The sequence below is a fragment of the Mustela nigripes genome, chromosome 5 (assembly GCF_022355385.1).
Source record: "Mustela nigripes isolate SB6536 chromosome 5, MUSNIG.SB6536, whole genome shotgun sequence".
In the NCBI taxonomy this organism is placed as follows: domain Eukaryota; kingdom Metazoa; phylum Chordata; class Mammalia; order Carnivora; family Mustelidae; genus Mustela; species Mustela nigripes.
Window position 1 is genome coordinate 19,112,821 of NC_081561.1, and position 14,058 is coordinate 19,126,878.

The window sequence follows — 14,058 nt, forward strand, 5'->3', positions numbered from 1 at the left end:
AGAATGGAGAAGGGAAGACATACAGCTCAACAGCTCCAGTGGACAAGAAATAGCAGCTCTTCTTTACACGATCACTTTTCTAGAATAAAGCACACACATTCTTAAATTCTGATCTTGTTCTAACAAGGGGTGTGGTGGTTAAGAGCAGCCTGCCCCAAGACGCGCCACTCTGGCTTGAAAATTATTATGGGTTAAAAGCAATCAAAGCCCAGCAGGTGTAGGAAAAGTCTTACCTCCGCTTCTATTGCCTAAATTTACATTGGAAAGGACAGCTGGTGCCAGGAAAAGAGCTATTAACATAGATTCCTCTTTACCTACGAAATTCATTTGCATTCCAGGGCAAATTTTGTTTTCCCACCATCTCCTCACCTTCCTGCTAATGGTCTTCCCCTTTGAATCTCCAGACCTTACCCCTCTCCTTAGCTCAGCAAGTCATAGAGGTTTCATGCGCCTGTCTTTGGAATTTCCATGTTTGTTCAGATTCCTTGTACATACACTATTAAATTTGACTTTCTCCTATTAACCTGTCTCATGTCAATCTGATTCTTAGTCCAGCTAGAATCAAAGGTCTGTGAAGGGCAGAGAAAATTTCTTCCACCCCAACAGAGGTGAGAGAAGAGAGATGATTCCAGAACCCCAAGGGTTAACTCACTTCAGACAACATGCACCAAAATGCACACAATTCATTTGCAGAAATAAGAAAGTAAAATATGGGACGCCTGGGTGGCTCAGTGGTTTAGAGCTTCTGCCTTTGGTTCAGGTCATGATCTCAGGGTCCTGGGATCAAGCCCCACGTCGGGCTCTCTGCTCAGCGGGGAGCCTGCTTCCTCCTCTCTCTGCCTGCCTCTCTGCCTACTTGTGATCTATGTCTCTCAAATAAATCAATAAAATCTTAAAAAAAAAAAAAAAAGAAAGAAAGAAAGTAAAATATGTATGTATAATCCTTTAAGGTACATCCACTAAAAAGCGAAAAGTAAAGAGCCTCTGTTTGCCGGTTTTACCCTCAAAAAGTGTTTCTTTGTGATGTAAATCCAAGCCTTCCTTGCTACTATTGAAGATTCTGCAATCACAGACCTTTGGAGCTAAACAGGTTTCCAGCAGCTGGGCATACCAAGAGGTCTGGAGAAGTGCACCCGATGCCTGGCTGGTTAGAAGCAGAGCCATTTTCATCTCATGCCTCAGTCCAGAGCGTTCTTCTCTCCATCTGAGGGGAAACTGGAAATAAACCCCAATCTCTCTCCTCACCACATGTAGCTACTGGAAGGGGCCCTAGGTGCGCTCCATTGTTATAAAGAGAACAGGCCCAAATTGGAGTCACCTGTGCTAAGCCCCAATCAGCAAAGATTTAACATCTAACCTAAGGGCAGTTTCAGCTCCCTAGGAATGTAAACTTAAACCAATCAACTTGGAACTACCTGGTCAGCACTAGAGACCCTTCCGATGCCCTTAGGAAGAAGACTTGGCCTGAAACAACACATTCTTTGCTAATATCCTTTTTCTGCCACCCCCCCCCCTTTCTGCACTTAAAAATCTTTCCTTTCCCACAGGTTGGCAGAGCTCCTTTCCGTTGTAGAAGAGATACTGCCCAATTCGTGAAAGGCTGAATACCGCCAAATCGATCTTTAAGTTCACTCAGTGTGATTTTTCTATTTAATACCACAGTCCTAGGGAAATGAAAACAGAGGAGGCAGCGCCAGCAGAGCAAAGACCCCTCTCCAAGCTCCTCACCCACCACCGCCAATACTGTCAGCCTTGGCTAAGGGTCAAGGCTGTTCCTGGAAGCACAGAAACAGGACTCCCAGTAAAGGGCAGAAAGGAAGTCCAATGTCACAAAAGCTCTGTCTATACAGATATGAATCGCTCCCTAAGAGACCACTGTTAAGTTTTAAAAAAAAAAAAAAAAGCAAGGAGCTGTACACTATGTACACTATCAGAAAAACAGAGAAAAAAATCCTGTACACATGGACTCAGCCTGCCTTGAAAGGATGCCACTGGCAGTCAGCAGGGAGAGGAGCCAGGCAGCTGCAAAGGAGAGGGGACACCCCTCACTAGATCCTCTTTTCTGTGATGTTGATGCTAAGTACATAAGCTATCTCCTCAGAAAACTAATTTTTTTTTAATTTTTATTTATTTATTTGACAGACAGAGATCACAAGTAGGTAGAGAGGCAGGCAGAGACAGAGGACGAAGCAGGCTCCCCGCTGAGCAGAGAGCCCGACGCGGGGCTCGATCCCAGAACCCTGAGATCATGACCTGAGCCGAAGGCAGAGGCTTAACCCACTGAGCCACACAGGTGCCCCAGAAAACTAATTGTTTAACCGTACTTACATAAAAGAAAAAGCACAATATGAATGAGTTCAAAATGATTTTTTAAGATTTAAATAAATAAATTAAATTAAATTAAAACAAAGAGCAAAATATGGGGGGAAAAAATAAGAGAAAGTGGCATTCACAGTTAAACCACTTCATGGAATGTTGCAAAATGTCGTTTGAATTTAGCGACTTCCTCTAGGCCTTAGCAACCTTCTGCTGAATCCCCCTGCTGACGGTTTCACATGATGAATGAGTGGGGGGACCTCTGAGGGGAGACAAGCCCTAGTCTTTCTCACTTTCCTTCCTTGTTTGAAGTAAGAAGTCAGAACCACCTGAGCAAAAACTGTTCAAATGTACCCCCACCCCACCCATACCTGCTCTTTTGCAAATGGCACTAGAACCCCAGCTCAGAGCTGTCGTTTGGTTAATACACCTGAGAACGGGAATATTTGTAATAAGAAGATTGGGAAATCCCCACCATTATCAGCACAGAAATCTGAATTCAACCCTTAAAAATTGCTTTAATGCTGACGTGGGCATTCCTTTGAATCACATCGATATTACTAACGCATAAAAGATTAACCACTCACAACTGTAGAAAGTTTAGGCAGAGGGGCGCCTGGGTGGCTCAGCAGGTTAAAGCCTCTGCCTTCGGCTCAGTTCATGGTCTCGGGGTCCTGGGATCGAGCCCCACATCGGGCTCTCTGCTCAGCAGGGAGCCTGCTTCCTCCTCTCTCTGCCCGCCTCTCTGCCTACTTGTGATCTGTCTGTCAAATAAATAAATAAAATGTTCGAGAAAAAAAATTAGCTCAAAGGGATGGTGGTCTTTCAGCAAAACACATTTTTAACCAGTGTAAACAACATGAAGTTACTGTTCCCACGGATGACACCGATCCCGGGCGAAACTGCTAGAAATTGCCATTAATAAGACTGCAGCAAGTTTCGCCTTTATCTTGTTTACTGAAAGGGTGGACTTACTTAAAATAGAAAGCTTCTGGAAAGCACACCACCAAGTACTGTTATTAAATTACACACTGTGAATTCCTTTTACAAGTCGCTGCTACAAAACATGTTTCCAGATTGTATCTCCTGGGACAGAATCTTTTTCAGAAATCTTTCTTGATAAATGGAATTCGGAGGCTGTGCTGCAAAACTCTTCGATGTTCTTCCACACATGGGACTTGACCACAGGCTGCTAAAGGAGACTTCCCCGTGTCGTTCACACGATTCTGAGAAAGCCAGCCCCAAACTGACATTAATATCTGCCTTTATAACTCCAAGGAATGCATACATCAACCCCAGGTGATGAAAATGGGAACAGAGAATTTTATATTTAAACAAGCCAAGCCTGACCCTCAGCTACCAGCAACTGGGCCTTCTGTTAACTTTTGTGTCAGAAATTAGGCCTATTAGGGCACCCGAGTGGCTCAGACGGTTAGGCATCTGCCTTTGGCTCAGGTCGTGATCCCAGAGTCCGGGGATGGGGTCCCACACTGGGCTCCCTGCACAGCAGGGAGTCTGCCTCTCCCTCACCCCTTCCACGTGATCTCGCTCTCTCTCTCACTCTCTAATAAATAAATAAAATCTTTAAAAAAAGAAACAGAAAAAAAGAAATTAGGCCCATCAACTGAAATGCACGTTCCAAATAACAAGATACAGACCTAACCGGTTGGTAAAGTGAACTAGCTCCCAAGTTTAACTTAATTTACTCCTTCATTCCAATGCAAGAATGTAAATAAAATTCCACTTCAACAAACATTTATTAAATTTCTGCACTGTACTAAGCACACCAAGACGACGAAGGTTCATCCTCGGTCGCTGTCCACAAAGAACGTGCATCTTTTCTCCAGCCGAATCTCAGGACCTTGGGTGAAACGGCTTCCTGTTCCTGGAATATTCTGCCCGTCCCACGCAGCCCCAACCCAGCACCTTCCCCTCGTCCTCCTATAGTGCAGCTCCCAGGAACCCCCACTCCCCCGTGCCTGGCTGGGCCGGGGACACAGACCTCACTAATCTCAGCATCCCCACTCTAACCCAGCTTCGGCACACGGTGTTTAATGAGCAGCTACTTAAGGAAGCCTCCCAGAGTCAGGCAGGCAGAAAGACAAATACACATCAAAGTAAGTAGAACCGTGTGGTATGCAGAGTGCTGTGAAGAGACAGCAAAACAGAATTTTCTGCATTTGGCCCTGGAGCAGAGGCAGAGACAAGACCAGGGTGACGGGCAGCAGCAGGAGGTGAGCTAGGACATGAGAACCGGGAAGGGCTCGGTGCACAGAGAAGGGAGGGTGTGGGCAGGAAGCTGGCAGGTGCGAAAGGCACACTGCCTTTGAGATGCACAAAATCAGCAGTCCGCTGGCGTGACGGCACGGAGCACAGGGAAGTAAGCGGTGGGTGGCCTGCAGCACAGTGCCTCGGAGCACAGCCGTCGGACGGTCCTGGGTTCAAGTCCCACCTGGGTCCCTTTCCAGCCCAGGACTGCGGCCAGTGACTCACGTGCTGTGAGGCCCATTGCTTCAATGGAAACGTCTGGCCTAGCTTTCAGAGCGGTCATACCAGTTAAATGAGATAATGGACCCAGAGCAGCCGACTGGATGCCTGACAGCACCAGCATCCCAAGGATAGGCTGTTGGTGTCATTAAGCCAGAAAGGTAAACGGAGGCCAGGCTGTGCCGAGCCACCTCTTGTTCCACAGCGGAAAGGCTAAATCTTCAGGACCCACCAGGCCTCTGCTTAAAATGCCAGGAAGTAATGGTCACGTCTGCACTCTCTCCGTCCTCCCCCTAATTATTGTCAGAGTGAGTCACCAGACTGTGACACTGGTCAGCGCTTTCCAGTGGGGCCACCCAACTCCCGGATTCCCGCTGAGTCCCCTAGAATGGACGGCTCGCTCTCCTTCGGGGCTGGCCTGAGGACAGCCCCCAACTCCACCGGCCGTGTCCTCTCAATGCTGTGGAAATCGGAGTTTGCTCAAGAGCCCGGCCCTCCACGCACCTGATGGCTTGACCTTCTCGGACCTGCTCAGGCTCCACAGGCTCCACCCCCCCTCCGAGATCAGCCTGCACCTGAACCACCCAGGAACTTTCCACCACGTTAGTGTGCAGCCCCAGGAAAGACCGCAGTGTTCAGGGTCCGTCGCTGGCTTCTGAGGACTCCGGGATCCCCGGGGGGCGGGGGGGCACCCCTACCTGCCCAGAAGCCTGCCAGTCATCCCCACCCTCGTGCCCAGCCCCGGCTCCCCATGCCAACTCGCACCCACTTGCTGCTCCTGACTTCCTCCTCCTCCATGACTCATCAACCCCACTGCCGACCTCCCTCACTCCCTCCCTCTGACCTCTGCTCTACCCCAAAACCCTCCGTGCCCTCCCAGCTCCCTTCCCTCCTAGCCTCGGTGGAGAATGGGCCGCCTCCAGGCACATGTCTGCCCGTTTCGACCCCGACCCCGAAGGAGCACAGAGAAGAAAGTCACCGCTTTTCCAAATTCTGCTTTGCTGCCTTACACTTTTTTCCTTCCACCTCCCTTAAATAAAACCTGTGATCCCCCCAGAGTCACGCAGACAGGGAGAAGGTGTGGGACCAGCAGGTGCTTGCAGCCCCGGGAACAGGCACCGCCCTCTCCAGCCTGGCGTCATGCCCTCAGGGTCTATTAAACTACAGAGCTTTGCTACCACACAGCCTTTTCCTCCAGCTCCCATTCCCAGGTTCACCTGCTCTGGGAGTTAGTCTGCCAAAGCCCCCCAGTCCCCACTGTCACCCCCCCTCCCACGTCCACACCCAGACTTTCATCATTGCCCGGAAAAGCTTCCCTCGGCATCTTGCACTCCGCCAGCCCCCGGCTGTCTCCCTTCCTCGACACCCGCTCCCCAGCGTCCCTGCAAGCTTAGGCTGTTTCCCTTCCCATTCCCGCCCCTTCCAAGTGCTTGTCAGCATCTTTCAACACCTTTCCTTCCTAACTTTCCAGCAACCTTCTCTGAAAACGTCCAACCGTTTTACTTTTGCTCCTAGAAGGAGCTGCTGAAAGAGAAAAATCACAGACAGGCACAGACTCTTGCCTCTAAACGTGTGATTTTCAGGGGGTTGGTTACACTCAGCAATGCAGGAAACTGACCTGCGGCGGCTCTTTCTCCTCCCCCTGCGCCCTCACTCAGCCTCAGACCCCTGCCCCTCCTCCGTCCCCGTAGGCTTTTCAGCCCCGAAACGTCACAGAATGAAAATCCTTTCACGACTTAAGTCCTTCAGTGCCTTTTCTTTGATGGTAGCAGTGGCCCTAAATTTCCGCTGGCCTGAGAATCACGGGGATGGGGATGGGGTGGGGGGGACCCCTCTATCCTGACATTTGCATTCCCCAGCTTGGGTCAGACCCTAGAAACACACATGGCCATAGACTCTCGTGATAGTCCTTGCACCAAACTCTAAGAGCAACGAGTCTCTAATGAGGGTCTGCGAAATCCAGTCCTCCCCTGGCCACTGCCTGTTTTTATGTAGCCTGCCTGCTTAAAAAAAAAAAAAAAAAAAAAAAAAAAGCTTTTTTATTTTTTAAGGGTTGAAAACAATCAAAAGAAAATTTTCGGACGCATTAGAGAGTATATGAAACTCCGATGTGATGGGCACATGGTATTATATGCAATTGTGGGACCACTAAATTCTACTCCTGAAACTAATAATATGTATGTCAGCTCATTTGAATTTAAATTCAATTTTTTTTAATAGACATAAATGGGCGCCTGGGTGGCTCAGTCAGTTAAATCTCTGCCTTCAGCTCAGGTCATGATCCCAGGGTCCTGGGATCGAGCCCCACGTCAGGCTCCCGGCTCAGTGGGGAGTCTGCCTCTCTCTCTACCTGCCGCTCCCCCTGCTTGTGCTGGGATTTCTCCTGCTCTCTCACTGTCAAATAGATGGGTAAAATCTTAAAAAAAAAATGAGGATGTATAATTTTCTAGAGCCATAAAAAAAGAAATTACAGGAAACTCAAATTTCAGAAGAGTCCATTAATGAAGTTTCACGAGACTACAGGTGCGGCCAATACTCACTTATTACCTATGGCTGCTTTTGTGCAACAGCAGAGTTGAGAGGTCGAGACAGGCTGTAGGGCCTGTGAAGCCAAAAATATCTACCCTCTGGCCCTTTACAGAAGACCTGGTCGGCAGAATAAACGCAAACACCTCACCAGAGCCCTTAGCTTCCTCACGACGTGACCCCTGCTCGCTTCCCCAGCCCAGATCCCGCCGTCTGCACCCAGCAGCCCACCACCCGCTTCAGTGGGCAGTTTCTAGAACAAAGCACAGTTTTACTCGTCCACAACTCTGTATGGGCCGTTCTTCCTGGCCACTGCGCGTGACGAATTCTCCATCCTGCAAGGCCCACGTGTGCCCTTCCTCACCTGCGAGAGGCTCTCTGAAGACCACACCTCACCCCGCACCCACCAACAAAGCAGAGTAGATCTTTCCCTCCATCCTGCCTCCACTGTGCTCCAATAATTTGTCTCCCAGTTAACTGTGTGCGTCCGTGGTTCTCAGACGTGGGGGGCGCTCACTAAATCACCCAGGGCTGTGCCTGCCCCCAGAGCCGCAGGTGGGGGGGCACTAGGCAGAGAATGTTCTCTTCTACCTAGTGTCCAGGCTGATGCTGGTCTGGGGACGACACGTGAGTAACACCAGTTGACCTATCTGTCCCTGCCTTGCCCCACAAGATTCTTGAGGATGGGCCCCATTTTATTCGTGTTTGAATCATCACAACCCAACACACCCAGGTGATCCTTGGGGAACACAGCAGAAACTCTGCAGGTGTTCGCAGTCTCACCAAATTATTTTTCTCCTGCTAGCCAATCCTTTTCAGTATCAGACAATGACGGGGAGATTAAGGGGAGAGTGGACCTGACTTTGCAGGAACTACTGAGGCCCCAAGAAAACTGAAGTAGCTTTCTGCAGGGTTGACAGTCTATGCCTGCCATATGTCCACACCCATCCTGAGCTGGGATGGACTGGAAAGCCCCAAGGTGAGGAGAAGATTGCTCAAGTCAGAAACCCAAGGGTACAACCTGGAGGCAGCGTCCACGGAGGAGCGGGGTAGGCAAAGCCCCCTTCCCCCTACAAAGGCCAATCTGCTGTCTGCTTTAAAAATGAGCTTCCACATGCTGAAGTTTGCTAAGGTGAATCATTATCACTGGCACATCTGTTACCAATAGCGCATATTCATTGAGTACCTACTACTTCCTTGGAACACAAGGAGGGATAAAATTTCTATCTCCAGGAGTCTTTAAATGAGTTGGGAATTCAGCATATACACACAGCAAGCTGGGTCAGAATAGAAGGTCATGCTTACTGAGGGTCAAATGTGGAGCGTGTCGGAGGTAAAGAGTAAATTCGACAGGAATCGGGCCTGTCCTGTAGCTGGCTTTCCCTTCTGGGTTCCACCAGGCACCATCTACCAACCTCTGTCACCTCCGGCAGGAGCTCCTGAGTACGAAGCCCTTGGCCGGGGACCTGGCACTAAGAGTATTTGATAAATATTTAATTGACTGAATCATGAGTGTGGAATGTGAGCTGAGCTTTGAACCTTTAGGTGAGAAGAGACAGGACATTTGGGCTCTCCAAGCATGGACAAGGAACCAACCGGTGACTAAAAGCTCCAGGCCAAGCAAGAAACCTTGTGGTCAAAGGCCCCAGTGGAATCATCGAAACTCACTACTGGTCTCACCATTAGGAAAGAAATGCCAGGTCTTTAGAGCAGGTCATCATTCACCGAGCCTTTTAAACTATAACACAAGTTACATTAATTGTCCTAAAACTTTGCTGGGTTTTTGTTTGTTGGTTGGTTGGTTGGTGAAGATTTTATGTATTTATCTGAGAGAGAAGAGGAAAGAGCATGAGCAGGGGGAGTAGCAGAGGGAGAGGGAGAAGCAGGCTCCCATTGAGCAAGGAGCCTGAAGCAGGACTCGATCCCAGGACCCTGGGATCACGACCAGAGCTGAAGGCAGACACTTAACCAACTGAGCCACCCAGGTGTCCCTAAACTTTGCTCCTTTAATCTCAAAATCATCTCCTGAGTTCTTATGTCCTGGCTATTTTTCCCCCAAGGAATCCTAATTCAACAATGAATTGAATTGACACTTCATGCAAGAACACAAAAGTCTGGGGTACCTGTGCATCCAAACAGCCTTGACATCCAGAGCTCCCCGCCCCCCTCCTATTTTAACTGGAAAATCCTTAAGCCAGCAAACGGTTTCTTCCTCCGCTTGCACAACTCCTAGGATATGACCGCACACCTCACAAATCAACAAGGTCAACAACATCCATCCATTACGGAGGCTAAATCAGTCTTGCAAATTTTGAAAGCTATGGTTAGTTGAAAGGCAGATCATGACACGCTCCTCAACCAAGTCGAGAGGGCACGAGCAGATGACTTGAAAAATAAGGCAAACACTTCTCCTTTGCTCTCCAAATCACTCTAAAAGGGAAAGAAAAAGTTCTTATTTAATTTATCCTGGTAAGTGAAGCTTTCTCTCTGAATACTCCTACCAGTTACCAGAGCGCCACACTTGCTAGACAGACAGAGACCGGCGGTTTTGGAAATGCAACTTCCAACCCACTCCTCTGTGCAGTACCAGCAGGGGCTTCTAGGCCATCATTCATTTCCTACCCTCTGCATCTGGATTCTGTGTTCGACTCGTTTCTAATTAAAGAGGAGACTTTACATGTAACATCTTTAGGAGGATGTCAGACCAGGGAAGTCCTTGGAAACTAAAACTATAGACTCTTCCCCACAATCCCACACAAGCTTTCCCCAGGAGCTCACAGAACAGACAAACGGAAGTAGCAAATGAAAAATAAGAAGAGTTCTTTGGTCATGCGGAAGGCTCAGCAGACATTTTGCTTTTGCAAATAATGAGCTACCCCACTTGGAGACACCCAGAAGCCAAAGACATTCTCGATAGCGCCTTCAATTCAGAAATTACGAGTATGAGCATGAAATGTTAAGATGGGGGGGGGACAAGATTCAGTGTCTTCCAGTGACATATGAAGAGCTACTGAGTACCCAGAAGTACGTGTTTTATTGTTTTTAGCATATTGCTGGCCAATAACAAGTCACTCTTCAATGCGACAGAAGCAAACATTTATTAAGGACTGTGTTATTGTCTTTGGACTGTCCTCCAGATCTGGCTCTACCTTTCTATTCCAAGTTCTGGGCTAGAGGTGGAGCGCCTGTAGACCGCATTACCCAGGCACCCCTGGCCAGCCAGCCCTGGGCAGGGTCTGACGACTGTGGGTAACAGGCAAGAAACGTAAGGGCAAAGGATGAAGAGTTGGGCTGTGGTTTTCGCTCTGCTTCCCACTGGCATCCCAGCTGGGGCTCGACGCGGCTCTCATAGGGCGATGGCCACAGGACACCCTCCCTTTCCCCTTGGTCTCCAGGTTTAGGTACTTGAACCTCCCCTGAATGCCGCCCATATCCCTCTAAGTAGCTCATTTAAGTTTCTTCGCTATAAACCGTTGAGTTAAATTCTGCTGCCCGCTAGGACCCTGCCTGAATGAAGGACCTTTCAGATGTGGAATATTTTATATCTACATAAAATTTCCCACCTCCAATATGTAGATCTGATTTTAGCCCTGAGGACAGTGGGGCTCTGACATGTCCAATACCAGCAGACAGACACAAAAGAAGTTTACTGGCAGAGCAAGTCTAAGACATCTTTGAAGACCTTAAAAAGCCCTTGAAAGCGTGAAGGAGAAAAATACTTCAAGCTTCCAAATTCCCAAACCACAATTTAGCCTCAAGCCACATTATTTATGGTTTGGGATTTTCCCCAGGCCTTAAATGAGCGATCTGGGGCATTGCCCTACACGTGCTTCTCTCCACCGAGAGTCCCTCGGACGGGAGCCTGCTGGAGGCTGCTGGGGCCATGGGAAGATCAAAGAGATCACCCACATTTCTCCTTCAGGTTCTCCCAGAAATCCCTTTCTCCCAGCCTTAAACATCCTGAAGGCTCTTTTATTCTTTTTCTTATAAATTAAAAACAGGGTTCCTTTGACAGAAATCCAGGAACCTGGGAAGGGGGTAGATACAGTTTAAAAGAACTTATGAGCACCTCCCAGGCTTGTCGGGGTCCCCCAATTACTCCTTTCCAGACAAAAAGCCTCCCTAGATTCCTCTCTCAAGCAGTGCCAAACAGCTTAAAACAGAAAATGCAATTAAAATAAATTCTGATGGGGGGTGGGGGTGGGGCTGAAGGGGTTAAGTACAAAACACACTCCCCTTAAGGGAATTCAGCTGGGAGTTAGGGTAGTTTCAGAGAAAAAGAATTTGCTAGTATCTCTTTGCTTTTCCCCAGGTCCCTGGGTCTCTCCATTTCTCACTACAAATTGAAGAGTAATTTACAAAAGCACCAGCTAGCATCTGATACCTCTCCCAATTTGTTAGCTTTCTGGATTTTGCAACTGAGGGGCAGGCAAATAGCCGGGGAGAGGTGGAGTTGCCCATGCATCCTTGGAGGGAGCCAGGTAGAAGAATGGCTCGGTAAACAGTATCTGACTAAGGCAAACAGCCAGCTCTCACTTCCTCGTTGCAGAAGGAATGTTGAGTGAAGAGGGCAGCGGGAGGGTATTCTCCCATTTGGAAAAGAAAGAAGAAAAAAAAAGTCACTAGTAAAAAGCAAAGGGAGGAACCCGAAGCAAAACTCAGTCTGAAACCAAGTAAGAAGGCAGTGAGTGGGCCAGCCCGCCCACCCCTCCCCCCATTCCATTTAAATCAACGTGTGTTTACTGACTCATTATGAAATACCTAGCAGATCTAGCTTCCAGCACCTAAAGAGACAAGAAAATGAGTAAGACAGTCTCAACCCTCGGGCAACTTTCTTACCAGGAATTACCGCCGTTTTCTATTCTAATAGTAGCAGACAATTCCTGGACAGTCCAACCAGCTTCACGTGCTTCTCTTCCCCCACTAACCGAACTCACCCAGGAGCCTGGGACCTCAAGGATAAGCCCACTGAGTCAAGGAAAGCCCCTGGGAAAACCAGTGTCCTTGCGCAACTCTCCCCTTTCCGACGGACACCGCACGTGGTACAACATAACTGTCACCCTCAGATCTGAAAAGTTTCCCCGCCAAAGTCTAAAACCCGAGTCTCTGTTCCAACAGGCCAAGCGCTTACAGACTAATCAAGCTGATCTTTTAAGTAGAGATATCTAAATTAAAAATAATAAGGACTCCACGACGCTGATGGAAAACACACACACACACACACACACACACACACACACACTTGATTCATTTATCACATTTAGAACTTGGTTACAGGAAACGAGCCAACCCAAAACCTCAAAAGGGGAAAAACACACACACACACACACAAACACTTCATTTGAACCTGTCGTGCAGGGTATACCAATTTTTTTTTTCTCGTTTACAAGACAAAAACATCATGTCAGAAAAAAGGCCACCTGTCGAGTGTGTGTAGCTATAAAGTCTGCTTGGGGTGGGGGGCGCGTTGTGGCTAAGATGTCCCCCCAGCCCGCACGCCCGCAGTGGCTCGGAGGAGGGTCCCTGCGCCCCCGCCCCCGCCCCCGCCGCCAGGCCGCCCGCGGTTACCTGGTCCAGCGGGATGCCCAGGAGCTCGCTGAGCGGGTGCAGGCAGGTGGAGCCCGTGGTGCGGTAGGAGAGGCTGGACGGCGGCTCCGCTGCCATCCTGCATCTTCGGGAGGCGGCTGCCCCGGCCCCGGCCCGCGCCACCCCGCTCGCCGTCCTCCAGCCCGAGCGCTCGCGGGCGGCTGCCCCCAGGCACGCGCGTCCGCCTCCCTCGCCGGGGCCGAGCGACCAGGCCGGGGGCCGCGACGCGCGCGAACTCCCGGGGCGCAAACTTGGCGTTGGCGCGGCGGCCGCGGGCGCGGTGGGAGGGCCGCGGCCCCGCGCGCTCCGCTTCCCGCTGCCCTCCTCCTCTCGCCGCTCATTGGCTCGGCCGCCCGGGACGGCCCCGGGAGGAGGGAGGGAGGGAGGAAAAGTGGGGAAGCGGAGCCCGGCCCCGCGCGCCGCCCGGCCCGCCCAGCCCGGCCCGAGCCCCGGCCGACCCGGAGAGCGAAAGCGACGCCAGCGGGCGCCGTGGCCTCGCCCTGCGGCTGCTGGCGGGCAGCCCCGGGGGCGGGAGGCGCCGGTCCCCTTCTTCCTCCCGAGCTCGCCGGCCTGCCTCCGCGCCCCGCGAGGCCACCTCCACCCGGTCACCCGGGCGGGCGCCTTTCCCCCGGGAGCCCCCCGGGGCCCCACCCTGTTTGGGTCTGGCTGAGTCTCGGCGCCCCCCTTGCCTGCCCCCGCGCCCGCTAGCATTTCCTGCGCTTCCCTTGCGAGGTTTCTCCCCTGCAGTCCTTGCTGCAGAGGGTTAACCCACCCGCTGCTGGAAGCCCTAGGAGCCCCCCGGGCTGCTAGCCAGCGCCCAGGCACCCAGACTCGTTTCACGTTCCTCAGCGCAAGACCTAGTTGCCTGCACCCTGATCTGGGTCACACCAGCAAATGCAGAGGACTGCTCGCGTCTGATCATTCCCTCCCGTCCCTTCGGAATGAGAATTATTTGACCTCTGTAAGAAATGGTGTTTCTATTCTGTGCATTTTGATACATTATTTCGTGCACAGGTTCTCAAAAGGGAGACACTTCCTCTCTGTCCCCAGACGGAGACAAATTATCACTGGCATTTAGGAAAACTGTTTAGGTTGATTAATGGGTTTCGAGAGTCATGAAAGTCTTGAAGATTCTTCCCGGGA

General features: G+C 50.3%; 1 protein-coding gene across 1 annotated transcript in view; it reads right to left on the bottom strand.

Annotated features, from left to right (window-relative positions):
• MBOAT1 (membrane bound O-acyltransferase domain containing 1) overlaps positions 1-13,139 on the bottom strand; it is a 109,965-nt gene extending 96,826 nt beyond the window's left edge. The window contains exon 1 of the mRNA XM_059399526.1: positions 12,898-13,139. Coding sequence (XP_059255509.1) covers positions 12,898-12,993 — 96 coding nt within the window. The 5' untranslated portion in view covers positions 12,994-13,139. The remainder of the gene's footprint in view (positions 1-12,897) is intronic.
• Positions 13,140-14,058: the final 919 nt, after the last annotated feature.